Source organism: Schistocerca nitens, chromosome 6 (genome assembly GCF_023898315.1).
Source record: "Schistocerca nitens isolate TAMUIC-IGC-003100 chromosome 6, iqSchNite1.1, whole genome shotgun sequence".
In the NCBI taxonomy this organism is placed as follows: domain Eukaryota; kingdom Metazoa; phylum Arthropoda; class Insecta; order Orthoptera; family Acrididae; genus Schistocerca; species Schistocerca nitens.
This window is the reverse complement of record NC_064619.1, coordinates 423,547,091-423,563,519: the sequence shown is the minus strand read 5'-3', so window position 1 is coordinate 423,563,519 and position 16,429 is coordinate 423,547,091. Positions and strand designations below refer to the sequence as shown.

Below are 16,429 nucleotides of genomic sequence, written 5' to 3'. Positions count from 1 at the left end.
ACTAAGATTCTCATCTATATGTACACCCAAAAACTTAGTATGCTCTACCCTGGCTATTGATTTCTTTTGGTGTGTTATGTTTCTTGAAGGAATTATACTTTTTGCAGCAGAAAATAGGAAGTACTGTGTGTTTTCAAAGTTCAGAGCAAGCCCATTCGCAGAAAACCAATTAATAACTTTTCCAAAGATCTTATTTGTATCATTTTCTATCGGACTTTTTTTACTGTATTAATAATTATGCTTGTATCATCAGCCAACAGTGTCAGTTCAGCATCTTGTTTCACATAAGAAGGGAGGTCATTCACATATATATCAAGAACAGGAGGGGACCCATGATCGAACCTTGTGGAACGCCTAATGTAATTTCACCCCAGTTAGATGAAGTGGCAAACTCATTTGAATCACTTGAAGCATATAAAGAGAATTTTTGCTTCCTGTTCTGTAGATATGACTTAAACCAACCATATGCTGTTCCATTTATACCACAGAATTGTAATTTCTTTAACATAATGTCATGGTTCACACAATCAAATGCTTTGGACAAGTCACAGAAAATTCCTGCTGGTGACATTTTACTACTTAAAGACTCTATTATGTGGACAGTGAAATTGTATATTGCTGTCTCAGTGGAACAGTATTTTCGAAATATGAACTGTGATTTACTAAATATCCCATTACTGTTGAGATGGCTAACCACTCTCGAGTGCACTACTTTCTTGAATATTTTTGAAAATGCTGTAAGCAAGGATACTGGCTTGTAATTATTGACATCTGTGGTTTCCCCCTTTTTGTAGAGAGACCTGACAATAGCATATTTTAACATGTCTGGAAAAATACCCTGAGTCAGTGATCCATTACGTATGTGACTCAGAATATCAGCTGTAATTGCTCCACATTGTTTTAATAACTTGTTAGAAATGTCATCTACTCCAACAGAACATTTATTTTTCAAAGATTTAATAATTTTCCGTATTTCACAAGAGGTTGTTAGATGAAACTTAATGCAACTAAAATTTTTCAAAACTGACTCTTCCATCTACTGCCTGGCTTTTTCTTTTGAACTATTCTCACCAATTTTTTCTCCTGCACTTAAGAAGTTATTGTTAAATACATTGGCTACCTGTATACTGTTGGTTAAGATGGTCTCATTCTCTTTAACAGTAATACTACCTACCCCAGTGGTTACTTTTCCTATCTCCCTTCTAACAACATTCCATATTGATTTGATTTTACTGTTGGAGTTGTTAATTTCTTCTCTAACATACATATTTCTTGATTTCCTTACAACTTTTCTCAGTATGTTGCAATAATTTTTATGGTGTAAAACTACTTCTGGATCTTTACCAGTTCTTGCTGTCTCATACAGTTTTCTATTTCTTTCTGAAGACACTTTAATACCTGTAGTAATCCAAGGTTTCTTTGAAAAGTTTGTGGTGTGACATTCAGTAATTTTCTCTGGAAAACAATGTTCAAAGAGGAATATAAATTTATCAAGAAATATGCTGCATGTATCACTAGCATGTGGATCATTATATACATATTCCCAGTTTAATTTTTCCTAAACTTTCTCTGAAGTGATCTATAGATTCCGGGTTGAGCCCCCTCACACTTTTACTTAATGGTTTCTGAAGTGTACACCCTGTTAGGTTTTGTAAGTTAATCAGTTGTGCATCATGGTCTGGCAATCCATTCACCACAGGGAAAGCATGTGTGTCTTCTATATCCTCGTGCTGTACAAATACATTATCTATTAGAGTACTACTGTCCTGAGCTATATGTGTAGGGAAATTGATCACTGATACTAAGTTATATGTTGTTAACAACACTTCTAGTTCACTTTTCCTATCAGAATTGCTTAGAAAGTTAACACTGAAATCACCACCGATTAATAACTTTTTCTTTTTGACTGACAGACAGCATAATAGGGAGTCCAACTTTTTTTATGAATGAGTTCTCAATCTCCTAGTGGAGACCTGTACACTGTTGCTAATATCAACACAACATTATCTAGCTGAAGTTCACATGCACAAACCTCAAAGTGCTGATCAACATAAAATTTGCTTACTTCAACAGTTCTGTATTTATACCCTTGTTTTATGAAAATGGCAACTCCTCCTCTATCCATCCCCACAGTTACATGGTGCTCAGACAAAGTATATCAATCTCATTCTTATTTTTGACATCATCTAAACACATTATCAGCTCATCTACTTTATTTTTTATTCCCGTGATACTTTGATGAAGTACATTGATCCCTATTTGCTGTGCATGAAGTTTCTTTTCTTCTATTTTCCTTGGTTGTTGTCTGTCTGGAATTTGGCTTTAACATAAAAAACCCATCTGCCTGGTCCCAATAACCACAGGGATCACCCCCTTGTGTGACTGTGGCCCCCCTTACAGTATCTGCTAATAGAGAAGCTAACTTATCTTTCCCCTTCCTATTAAGGTGCAGGCCATGTGTAGTGTAACCCCACCTACCAATAGCATCAACTGTAACAACACTCATGTGAGACTTTGCTGGTGTCTCGAGCATCCCGTTCAGTTCAGTGTTAACACGCCTTACAGCAGTGTTTACCCAGGGCTGATAATGGTACTGAAAGACCTCCACAAACCCCACATTCGTGTGCCCTATTTCTGCTCCTATTTTGTCCAGGTCACTCCTAATACTATATCATAGCCAGGCTGTTTCCTGCTCCCCCAACTATAATTACCTGATCTTCCTTCTCAAAGTCCTTGCATAGCTGACCTAAGTTTTCTGTCACCTGGCTAAGGCTAGCACTTGGTTTCACAAAACTTGTGACCTGGTACTCTGTCCCTAATTTCTCCTGAAGCTGTTGGCCCATACCCCTCCCATGACTGCTACCTATAAGCAAAATTTTTCCTTTTTCCTATTCTGGTTTGATCCCCACCTGTCTCTTTTCTTTAAGCTAGTATTCTGCTTCAACCTACATTCAACTACATCTGAATGAGGCCCCTTCCTTCACTACTTCAGATAGCAAGCCAAACTGATTTGCTAAATGAATGTCAGAAGTTTTATCAATTGTTTCCCTTTTTCGATCTTTGCTTGCTACCTTTTCCCAGTGCCCAGAGTCCTTTTCCTCCCTTGGCTTAAGTAATTCCAAATTTGCAATTTCTAATTCAGCCTTAAGGGCACAAATCTTTGCCTCCTGTTCCGCAATTTTTCTGTCCTTTCTACATAACCTACACTGCCATGGAAGAACCTCATTATCTACCCTCATTTCCTCTCCGCTGCACTCGCCCCAATGAAACCACAACCTACGACCTATACAGAACACCCCCTCTTTCAAATTTTTATGGCAATCACCACACTTGTCACACATGTTTGATAGTAAAACGTAACACAAAAGCAGAAAATAACTTCAACAACACAATAGTTTTGTAACCTGTACCAATACGTAACTAAACACTAATGTAAACAAACTTATAAACTTGCTTCAGAAACTTTTAATCAACCACACAAATTCTGGATGAAACACACGAATTAATTTAACTTTGAAGCGCTAAGTCTAGTCAAAAATAAATATCTACGCTCGTAGGAAATTTATGCCTAAGTATGTAAACAAACTCACGACTGCCGGCCTTTACAAAATACTTCCTTTTCGGTGTAATTACATTTAGAAAAGCGAAACCTTCAATAGATAGATTAGATAAGAAGTAAATGCACTAGTCTACAATGTAATATTAACTAAATTAGCTCTTATTTCAATATTAATCATTAACTTATTGAGAGCTTCATACACACGCATCCGCCTGGCTGCAGGGCTGCCAGGACATGCAGCTATATGACCATCATATAGCATGGAAAGTGAAGGAAGTGGTTTTTCCGGCTGGGTACAGCAAGTCAATGTAGAGGTTGATATTGTGGGATTGGAACAAATAAATAATTAAGGTACTGTTGATGACCTGGCCACACTAGTTGGGAAAGCCAATACCTATGGACAGGACATTAAGTGACTGCACTTTTTCAGATCTTCAAAATATGAACAGTGAAACTTTAAGTTCCTGGATTTTTAATGCCTTAATTAGTGTAGCAATTGGGACGGAACGGTGGTTGCACACATGGTGAGTTTTCATGACCTGGCTAAACAAAGTTCCCACAAATTAGGTTGTTCTCATAAAACGTATGGCCAAAGCATTGGCATTTTAAGCACTGCAGCAGGGGTGGGAAACAATTTCACAGCACATCAGTACATCATGACTTTGACTCACTCAGGAAGAAAATTCCCCTCAAAAGTGAGCATGAATGCTGCAGAGTCAACCATGTAGTCTGGTGGGTCTCAACATAAAAACATGCTTCTCCAAGTTCTCAAATAACTCCTCCTCCACCTACCTGCACCATTAAGTCCTGGAGAAAAATTAAACCCTGCACCACCTTCCGGGTCTTACGGGAAGTTAAGATAACAGAGACAATACCAATTTTTTTGCAAGAGATCATCATTCAGTACTGGGTAGGATTGGTTGTTTTAATTAAGACAAGATTACTTTGTAAATTACTGAGGTAAGAGATTTTCCAAATATATTTTCAATATTCTCTACAAAGAACATAGGCTTCGTAGATATAAATGACCCTCCATCAGCCTGGAACAAGCAAGGAAATGAGGGAGGTAAGTGTGAACAATTCACTTGGTTCTGCTGACCTCTCATATCATGGTCAAGAGGGAAGATCTTGGAGTTCTACAAATCTGTACAGAAGCATTCAGTTCTGTCTGAAAAGAATGCCAAGTCTCAAGGCTATAGGCTGATAAGACTGTTCCATTCACCACATCAGATATCTGCCTGGCGTCATCTACTCTGAACAAGTTTTTTCCCCACATTCCCAAAGGCACCACTGGACAGAACAATAGGCACCTGGCATAATAGTTACTGCTTGACATCCCAGTGCCTCCAAACGGGCAGCCACCTACTCCTCAGAATGCACACAGAATTAACAGCTAGGGCATCAACAATGCATTCCCTTCATAATCATAGGGACCACACTATACAGGCACCTGAAAACCCTCCACATGGACTGGCCTCCATGCTGGGTACATGGCTCGCACTTCTGTAAAGAAAATTGAAACGGTGGACATCAAACTTTAATGTGGGGATCAAACATGAGTTAACTGAAATAAGTTTTGTAAAATAAAACAAACAAAATGAGGAAAAAGCATAATCGATGCCCAGTGAACAACAAGATCAACACAGACTCTGTCCCAAAGGCAAAGACTGTGGGAAAACCAAGCCACAGACTAAGATTGTAGCACAGGAAAGGAAGAAGTATTGCGATGGCTTCAAGTGCTTGTCATGCACATACTCACAAAAGTGTCTTGAGTCTCCAAGAGGGGAAGGGTGAGTGCATGGCGGTGCATAAATGATGAGCTGAAGAAAGAGGTGACTTAGCACTCAGAAGATTGGTTGGCTGTTGGAATTAAAGGAACCAAACTGTGAGGACATCAGTCCCTCCATCCTATATGTATCGAACCAGGAAAAACCCTCAGGAGGAGGATAAAAAAGGCAAATCCTGGGAAGCCTGGCTGTAAGCAAGATATAATAAGACAGAGATAAAATCAAAGAGAAGCAGGAAGGGAGTCAGATTGTGTAAGGTGGGTGAACCACTCCACCCAGAATGCAGTTGGAGGTCCCTAAAGCATGGTAAGTGAAGCGAGATGCACCCTCTGCATCCTACCACCACCACCACCAACACCACCACCACCACCACTTACTCCAGAAAACAAGCAGCACAGACGAGAAGATAAAATTTTAGAAAAGACAAAATGTTAGAAATGGCAAACATAAAAGAATAAGGAGAATAAAAATGTATAAAGTGAAGGGTAGAAGCCAAGCCAGACTGCTGAGTGAGGGCCATCATTCATCCCATGGGCCAGAATAGGCAAGGGGTGCCTCTCCAACCACTCAAGTGGTCAATGAGGCCACAGTTCCCCACCTCACAGAGACAAATAGAAATTGCATACATAGGCAAAACATAAAACCAGATCAGCCACTTCGACCTCATCTGTTAGCACCAGAGGAAGAATGTCAGGAAGGTTCATATTTCGCCGCAAAGTACCCAAATTTGGCCAGCCTAGTAGGACATGGGCGAACATCAGGTGGGTCACCACATCCGAGAATGTGGACATGGGTCAGCCAACTGTGGCCAATGCATAGCCAAAAAAAGGACAGAAGTGTGGAGGGAATACTCAGGGTCATGATCTCCTTTATTGCGCTCAGTTTGTTTGACGAGTCCAGGATGGAACATTCTGAGTACCAGACTTCCAACAATTGACTGCATGGAGTCAAGTTCTGGGACCCTCATTTCCAACATTGGCATCCTGGTAGCAAACTCTGCCAATCTGTTGGCATGCTCAATCCCTGAGATCCCAACATGTCCAGGGGTCCAAACAAAGACTACCAGCTGTCCAGACTGATGGAGGTCCAAACGAAGATCCTGGACAGTCATGACTAATGTGTGATGTAAAACCAGTTCATCCATTAACCATTGAGCCATCAGTGTATACTACTTAAGAATCCAGAAATGCATCGAGGACAGCCAGGAACAGATGGTGAAACACCATGGGGTCAACTGAGTCTTTTGGTCTAACAGATAAATCAAGACAGATCTGAGGTCAGGGTACACACCATGGGAGCATACGCGATTGCTCCCTGATAAGGGACAACAGTGGGGAAACTGGAGTTCAGAGGAGAGTAGTTAAACTGAATTTTGACTCCAATTCTGGGTCTCTGTGGTGGGAGGTGGATCTCAATACTAGGAAAAAGGACGCAGTAGTCTGGATCCTTAGGGGAGCTGTGAACTTGTGTAGCATAATTGCATAGCTGTTGGTGCTTGATCTGTAGTGGAGAGACTCCAGCCTCCAGTCAAAGGATTTAATGTTGTATAACACACACACACACACACACCCCCCCCCCCCCCATGAACCATGGACCTAGCCGTTGGTGGGGAGGCTTGCGTGCCTCAGCGATACAGATGGCCGTACCATAGGTGCAACCACAATGGAGGGGTATCTGTTGAGAGGCCAGACAAACATGTGGTTCCTGAAGAGGGGCAGCAGCCTTTTCAGTAGTTGCAGGGGCAACAGTCTGGATGATTGACTGATCTGGCCTTGTAACATTAACCAAAACGGCCTTGCTGTGCTGGTACTGCGAACGGCTGAAAGCAAGGGGAAACTACAGCAGTAATTTTTCCCGAGGACATGCAGCTTTACTATATGATTAAATGATGATGGCGTCCTCTTGGGTAAAATATTCCAGAGGTAAAATAGTCCCCCATTCGGATCTCCGGGTGGGGACTACTCAAGAGGACGTCGTTATCAGGAGAAAGAAAACTGGCGTTCTACGGATCGGAGCGTGGAATGTCAGATCCCTTAATCAGGCAGGTAGGTTAGAAAATTTAAAAAGGGAAATGGATAAGTTAAAGTTAGATATAGTGGAAATTAGTGAAGTTCGGTGGCAGGAAGAACAAGACTTTTGGTCAGGTGATTACAGGGTTATAAATACAAAATCAAATAGGGTTAATGCAGGAGTAGGTTTAATAATGAATAAAAAAATAGGAGTGCGGGTTAGCTACTACAAACAGCATAGTGAACGCATTATTGTGGCCAAGATAGACACAAAGCCCATGCCTACTACAGTAGTACAAGTTTATATGCCAACTAGCTCTGCAGATGATGAAGAAATTGTTGAAATGTATGACAAGATAAAAGAAATTATTCAGGTAGTGAAGGGAGACGAAAATTTAATAGTCATGGGTGACTGGAATTCGTCAGTAGGAAAAGGGAGAGAAGGAAACATAGTAGGTGAATATGGATTGGGGGGAAGAAATGAAAGAGAAAGCCGCCTTGTAGAATTTTGCACAGAGCATAACTTAATCATAGCTAACACTTGGTTTAAGAATCATAAAAGAAGGTTGTATACCTGGAAGAATCCTGGAGATACTAAAAGGTATCAGATAGATTATATAATGGTAAGACAGAGATTTAGGAACCAGGTTTTAAATTGTAAGACATTTACAGGGGCAGATGTGGATTCTGACCACAATCTATTGGTTATGAACTGCAGATTGAAACTGAAGAAACTGCAAAAAGGTGGGAATTTAAGGAGATGCGACCTGGATAAACTGAAAGAACCAGAGGTAGTAGAGAGTTTCAGGGAGAGCATAAGGGGACAATTGACAGGAATGGGGGAAAGAAATACAGTAGAAGAAGAATGGGTAGCTCTGAGGGATGAAGTAGTGAAGGCAGCAGACGATCAAGTAGGTAAAAAGACGAGGGCTAATAGAAATCCTTGGGTAACAGAAGAAATATTGAATTTAATTGATGAAAGGAGAAAATATAAAAATGCAGTAAATGAAGCAGGCAGAAAGGAATACAAACGTCTCAAAAATGAGATCGACAGGAAGTGCAAAATGGCTAAGCAGGGATGGCTAGAGGACAAATTTAAGGATGTAGAGGCTTGTCTCACTAGGGGTAAGATAGATACTGCCTACAGGAAAATTAAAGAGACCTTTGGAGAGAACAGAACCACTTGTATGAATATCAAGGGCTCAGAAAGCAACCCAGTTCTAAGCAAAGAAGGGAAGGCAGAAAGGTGGAAGGAGTATATAGAGGGTTTATACAAGGGCGATGTACTTGAGGACAACAATATTATGGAAATGGAAGAGGATGTAGATGAAGATGCAATGGGAAATATGATACTGCGTGAAGAGTTTGACAGAGCACTGAAAGACCTGAGTCGAAACGAGGCCGTGGGAGTAGACAACATTCCATTGCAACTACTGATGGCCTTGGGAGAGCCAGTCATGACAAAACTCTACCATCTGGTGAGCAAGATGTATGAGACAGGCGAAATACCCTCAGACTTCAAGAAGAATATAATAATTCCAATACCAAAGAAAGCAGGTGTTGACAGCTGTGAAAATTACCGAACTATCAGTTTAATAAGTCACAGCTGCAAAATACTAATGCGAATTCTTTACAGACGAATGGAAAAACTGGTAGAAGCGGACCTCGGGGAAGATCAGTTTGGATTCCGTAGAAATACTGGAACACGTGAGGCAATACTAACCTTACGACTTATCTTAGAAGAAAGATTAAGGAAAGGCAAACCTACGTTTCTAGCATTTGTAGACTTAGAGAAAGCTTTTGACAACGTTAACTGGAGTACTCTCTTTCAAATTCTGAAGGTGGCAGGGGTAAAATACAGGGAGCGAAAGGCTATTTACAATTTGTACAGAAACCAGATGGCAGTTATAAGAGTCGAGGGGCATGAAAGGGAAGCAGTGGTTGGGAAAGGAGTGAGACAGGGTTGTAGCCTCTCCCCGATGTTATTCAATCTGTATATTGAGCAAGCAGTAAAGGAAACAAAAGAAAAATTCGGAGTAGGTATTAAAATTCATGGAGAAGAAGTAAAAACTTTGAGGTTCGCCAATCACATTGTATTTCTGTCAGAGACAGCAAAGGACTTGGAAGAGCAGTTGAACGGAATGGACAGTGTCTTGAAAGGAGGATATAAGATGAACATCAACAAAAGCAAAACGAGGATAATGGAATGTAGTCAAATTAAATCGGGTGATGCTGAGGGGATTAGATTAGGAAATGAGACACTTAAAGTAGTAAAGGAGTTTTGCTATTTAGGGAGTAAAATAACTGATGATGGTCGAAGTAGAGAGGATGTAAAATGTAGACTGGCAATGGCAAGGAAAGCGTTTCTGAAGAAGAGAGATTTGTTAACATCGAGTATAGATTTAAGTGTCAGGAAGTCGTTTCTGAAAGTATTTGTATGGAGTGTAGCCATGTATGGAAGTGAAACATGGACGATAACCAGTTTGGACAAGAAGAGAATAGAAGCTTTCGAAATGTGGTGCTACAGAAGAATGCTGAAGATAAGGTGGGTATATCACGTAACTAATTAGGAGGTATTGAATAGGATTGGGGAGAAGAGAAGTTTGTGGCACAACTTGACTAGAAGAAGGGATCGGTTGGTAGGACATGTTTTGAGGCATCAAGGGATCACAAATTTAGCATTGCAGGGCAGCGTGGAGGGTAAAAATCCTAGAGGGAGACCAAGAGATCAATACACTAAGCAGATTCAGAAGGATGTAGGTTGCAGTAGGTACTGGGAGATGAAGAAGCTTGCACAGGATAGAGTAGCATGGAGAGCTGCATCAAACCAGTCTCAGGACTGAAGACCACAACAACAACAATGACATCTGCGAAAGCCACAGAAATAAATAACTTAAAACAAGTTAGAAATATATATAAAGCAAATACAATACCTGCTGATTTGCATCCTCTGTTCTTTCAACACCACCTTCCTCCAATGTGTAGTCATAATTGAACATAAAAAGAAGTAAGTGCCAAAGAACCCCTGCCTTCAGGAGTTGCATCTGGAGAATACTATCAGTGGCCAAGGAGCTCACACAGTCCGTTGCCACGGCACAAAGTCGTGTGAGGTGCTAAAACAACAACGTACATATTTTAAATTAACATGAAAAAGTATTTTAGTGTATAAAAAAACACTGTGGTGCATTAAAAATCTGCAACTCGTATAATATATGGCTACTTTTTATGCTCAGTATTCTTCACTAACCAGTTCACTTCAAAATGAAAATTTTAGATCTTCATATTCTGTCAATAATGAATACCCTCAAGAATATTAACTAAAAGGCTTTGTTTCACTTATCGACAATGGCAGCTCATAGTTATACATTCTGGGTGTTCACAAATTTTTAAATTCAGATAAATACGAGAGCGCAAAATTAATAGCATCTGCTGTGTAGCAGTTATACATATCAATATATTTATATAACTGCAGCTGCTGTCAATAATAATAATAATAATAATAATAATAATAATAATAATAATAATAATAATAATAACAACAACAACAACAACAATTTTATGAAATTTTGTTTTCCACATAACTGAGTACAGTTGATGGCATGAACAAAATAATGTTTAAGCTTTCGCTACTCTCCGTTTTGCATTTTTGGGTAAGTGGAAGTTCTCGTGCTTTTTTATTTTTTCAGACAAATGTACAAGATCCCTAATTCATGTATTAGTTAATGAAATAACTTCTGGACTGAAAATCGGGCCTTCTTTCGTTGCACCCACAAAACAACTTACAGTTATTATATGCTGCTTTGTTAAATGTTCACTTATTTGATTTTGTCACTTTCCTAGGCAACAGGTCAGGTCTAGCAGCCCCTATTCCCTTTGCAGTTAACTTTTCCTGGTAATTTTCTTTTCTGGTAGCTCTTAACAGGTTCAATAGAATTCATATTGACATTGCACAAGAAAATCCAATTCCTGCATTGCAAACAACCAACTCTAAACACAAACTGCCATTTGCAGAAATTATTAAATTCAAGTAGTATTATCTACCAACAAGGTCACTTGACTAGAATACAAATGAGGCACTGAGAGCCATAAGGGCCAAAAGCACACCGTCTTCAACACCCACCCACCCCTCCCCACCCTCCATATTGAAGTTAATATCAGAGAAATCAGTGAGACAGTTTTTCGTGAATGTTCAGATATACATACAATGTGGCCCTACAGTACAGACAAACCTGACCCACCATAAGAACAACAGATATCAGAAGCATGAACAAATGGTACACTCTCACAATCGACAATTACGTGCTTTATGGTCCTCTGAGCCTCAGATGGATTACTGTATGATTAAATCCAAAATATAATGTACCATGTCTCATTCAGAATCAGACAAAATAGGTTTTTCTATCAGTATAGATATAACATAGACTGATGATAATTCTACATTTTACTATGTAGTGAGCAAATTGGCATATCTACAGAGTGGGCTACTGTCTAGCGGGGTTTATGGCAAGCAAATGTGAATGAAAGTCTGCTGCAGTATGCTACCATACTGTTTATCAAATCCAGATGTATTTAGCCTGTGAGGCAATTACATCATGCCAGTTAGGCATGCGCAGAAGCAACGTAAAACATGCACAAGTGAAGGTGTGCTTGCGATCCTGATGCCAAGTTTCACCAAGTGTAGAGAAGCAATATGTAGCACAGTAGAGTAGATTTAGTGGCGGGTATTTCAGATTGCTGCATCTGCATTACGTTTACCAGCATCAAAGAAAAATAACCAATAAATCCTCAAGACGTCAAAATTTAGTGTGTTACGTACTCTTGCACTCTTACACCGCCACTGCATATAGGTGTCCTATAAAAATCCATCTTACATGTACTTTCAATGTTCTGCATATTTTACTTACTCATAAACTGATGTTTTCTGAGGCTTTATTTATTGGCAATTTTAACTGTCTCAGGGATTTACAAGATTTGGACAACGGTACACCAGCTTGTGAAAATGTGCATCCAACTAGAAAGAAAACCACTCACAAAATTACAGAGTTGTACAATCTTGTACATGGTTTTCCAAGTCTTATCTTGTAAACTTGTTACAGTAATATAAAGCAATTTATGATAATATGTTTAATTTTCCAATTGGGCTCATACATGAGTAGGTTCCTTGGGCTACAAATTCTTTGAGGTAGAGCATTTAACTTCTCATAAAAGAAGCACAGGCTTTCCAAATTAATACTGGCCACATTTTGTTACAAAGTTCTGCAGTTAATAAGGACAAAATAATGTGTGTAACTTGGCTATGTAATATTACAACATTGTATCTGTTTCAGAATAGTCTTTTTAATGATCACGAAATGGAAAGTGCAAGTGATACATGCGGTATGACAAATGTGGGTGAAAGAACGCCAGAAATGGGCCAGCTGGAGCATGGAAACTAATGAATATGTCTGCAGGACCACATGCATGAGTTAACAGCGCTGGAAATTGCCACTGAGGATGCTTCTCAAACAAAAGAAGTGAAACACGTATGGCAATAAACAAACTGCCTTCAGTTAGTTGCATAGACAAAACATACCGGTACCTCCACGAAATTAAGCAACTAAGGAAAGATGGAAAACAGAAAGAATGATGATAAACCTTTTCTATTGCAGTTATTGTGTATCATGCACTAACCCGTTGTTGTAATCTGTAAGTTCAGCAGTGTTAATTATTTTTGTGTTCCTTGAATCATAATTGTGACCAACACTATAATTATGAGAGACGGGTAACTTATAATTATGAGAGACACTTTCTGGAACATTTGTGTTTGAAGCTAATTTTATTATCCATTAGATTCTTCAACTCATTGGGTGGTGGTCTAAGACTTTTATTGTTGAAGAGCTCATTCCTTTCTGTACCACGCCAAACTGAGGAAGTGATAACTGAGGTCAATCCTCCTTTTAGTATTATATTTATGAGTGTGAAAGTTGTTTCTGAACTGCAATTGATCATTGCCAAGAAACTTCACAGGGGAGTAAATGCTGTTATCAGTATGCCCAACTGTTTAAAGAATTGTCCACAAGAAATTCTAGAGTGGACACTATGTTATCCTTACTGCACACTTCTCTCCAATGAACTACTCCTTCAGAGGACAGCTGCTCCAGAATATGTTGTCATGATGTTAATAAAGGAAATGTGGAAAAGTAAATCATACACTTGACATTTTCATCTTTAACACTGGTTACTATCCATGATGTGGAAAGTAGCAGAGTTTAGATTTTTTTATGTCATCTGTAAGAAATGTATTCCACTTCACATTCTTATCAACAAAAACACCTAATAATATAGATTATTGTATTTCATTTACTGATTTTACCCTCATATATTATGTCTAGTGATGTGGGCAGGCCTTTTTAGCTGCCAATTGCGTGTATTCCGTTTTATCTAGGTTCAGTGATGTCCATTTGCTTAGAAACAGTTAATAATTGTTGAGAAAGATCTATTTATATTTCAAAGTTTTCTGTGTCACCAGGAAAGTGAAGTATTTCAGCTTCTTTGATACATGATGGCAGATCAGTTATATGTAACAAGAACAAGAATATACCCAATATAATCCCTGTGTACAGTTACAGTGATGATCCCCCAACATGAAAATGCTGTTTTGGTATGTACACTCCCTGGATTTCTTCATGCAAAAAATTTTAAATTATTTAAACAAATTAATAGGAAGATCTCTGATACGACAATATTTGAGATTCTCGAGGACAGTATTACAAACTGTACAATAAAATACTTTAGATAAATAACAGAAAACATCAGTTGACAATATTTTGTCATCTAAGTTTTATAAAATATGATTCACAAACCGGAAAAATGGCACGTTTGGTAGAGAGATCCTTTTTAATTCCAAATCAAGTCTCACTCATTATCTTACTTTGATGTAAGTGTGGTACTGTTCATAGATACATTATATTCCCACTACACTTGAAATGACAGAAAGCAATTTAAGTCTTGATGCTAACTGTTACTATTATCTGTACAATGGACCAACTGCATGTTTCTCACAGGGTTGTCACTCTAGGATCTGATCAGATAAGGCACTGAAACTTTTTCCAAAACCAATTTTTACGTTAATAAACAAATACTTGTCATAAGCACTTCTGGGTTCATATACTCATTTTTATAGTGTTTCTGTATTAAATATTTTCATATTTCACAGGTAACTGTACATAAATTCCAACGAAGGTTTGTGTCAGACTATAAAAACTCTAACACAGCGTACATTCAAAACTTAAAATAGGCTGTTTTCCTGCACGAGAGAACACTGTTGATAGGAAAGCTTTATTATAACAATATTATGAAAGGGACAGATTGCTCCTCACCATATAATAGAAATGTTGACTCTTAGACAGGCACAACACACAAGTAAGCTTTTGGCCAAAAAGCCTCGGCAGCCAGAGACAGTGTGCAAGTTGCTTTGTGTGTGTGTGTGGGGGGGGGGGGGTTTACATGTGTACTGTGTAATTCACCACAAGGCTTTTTGGCCGAAAGCTTACTTCTTTAGCAGTTAGCAGTCCTTTTGTTGTGTTTGTCTGCAACTCAACATTCCCATTATATGGTGAGTAGCAATCTATACCCTCACATTACCTTCCACTAGGAAGGTGTGTGCACTCTGTGACTGTGATATGATTTGCAAATGGCAGAGCACAGCAATCCGTTGTCCTTTTTTGCTGGTTTTATTGGGCAAAATCTAGATTTCGTCTAGTGCCTAGCCATTATCAGTGCATTATTTCATTTATCAGTGAATTATCTCATGGTGTCAACACATGTCAGGTCCCTGTTGTTCGGGCATCAGTCACAGTTCTTTGTAGACCACAGACAATAGTCTTAAAAGAGCTGTGACAGACGCCCGAACAACAGAGATCTGACATGCATAGATACTATGAAATAATGCACTGATAATGGCCAGGCACTAGTCAAAATCTAGATTTTGCCAAATAAAACCTGCAAAGAAGGACGACTGATTGCTGTGTTCCATCATTTGTAAAACAATACCTTTCATAATATTGCTGTTATTCCATCCTTGATTTTCCATTGTTTGAAGCTTTATTGCAGACTTCGTACAACTAAGGTAATGGTAATGATAATAATACAATTTACTATTCAACACATACCTTGAAGTAGAGTACATGACATAGGTCTTTTATGAGCTGTGTCATTTCAACCATTTTGTCTCTGCATCCCTGGAACTGTGCGGCAACAGCAAAGCAGCGTGTAACGTGGATACAGACTTGTACAGCTACATCAATAGGTTTTGAAGCAGCACTCAGAACAGAGACACAGCGACTATAGGCATCTAGTAAGACCTGTGTGGAATGGAAAATTCAGCTACAGAGAGGAACAACATAATCTCCCACAGAAAACAAACATTGTCAATAATAATATTTGCTGTTATTAACAACAATAACAACATAATATTGCAAGTCATGTGCTGAGCTGGCTACTTTGAAGGTTTCTGATCATGGCAACTTTGTTTTTAACATTTGACTTCATTGGCAGATATGCAAGTGATTCATATTCTTAATTGAACTTATTTTTAATCCCTACCAGTTTTTATCTAATTTATGTATGAGTAACAAGCATTTTCCATGGATAATTTCAGTCTTTAACTGTCACCATTATAGTGCTATCAGTTCAAAAACAGATTGGTAAGAAAAATGCTGTTCAAAGGGGAGTAACTTGCATTTAAGCACTTTGAGAACGCTGTTACATTGAGTTAAAGGCTTAGCCTTCCTTTCTTACACTGTAGCAGTGATTTCTCCTTCTTTCCATTATTTCTAGTAATACTTTCTTCAGAGCTCTCATCCTTTCAGGATATTCTAATAGCTATACTGCTGACTTTTGTGAGTGACACACAGGAGGAAGCAACACAACCCTTTCTGATACAGTTTGTGCTGGATTGACATCAATCGCAGCAACAAAGGGCCCACCCTCAGTGAGAGTCACATGAGCCATGCACAGCTAGTTGGTTGGTTGCATTTTCCATTGATCAATTGCACGGTACGGTAGCCATTATGATGTATAACGTGTCAAGTGCA

General features: G+C 38.9%; 1 protein-coding gene across 1 annotated transcript in view; it reads right to left on the bottom strand.

Moving 5' to 3' along the window:
- The window catches only part of LOC126262757 (dnaJ homolog subfamily C member 13), a 410,038-nt gene that overhangs the window by 100,216 nt on the left and 293,393 nt on the right, over window positions 1-16,429 (bottom strand). Inside the window, exons 25-26 of the mRNA XM_049959568.1 lie at window positions 15,506-15,697; window positions 10,289-10,468 (exon numbers count right to left, since the gene is read on the bottom strand). Coding sequence (XP_049815525.1) covers window positions 10,289-10,468; window positions 15,506-15,697 — 372 coding nt within the window. The remainder of the gene's footprint in view (window positions 1-10,288; window positions 10,469-15,505; window positions 15,698-16,429) is intronic.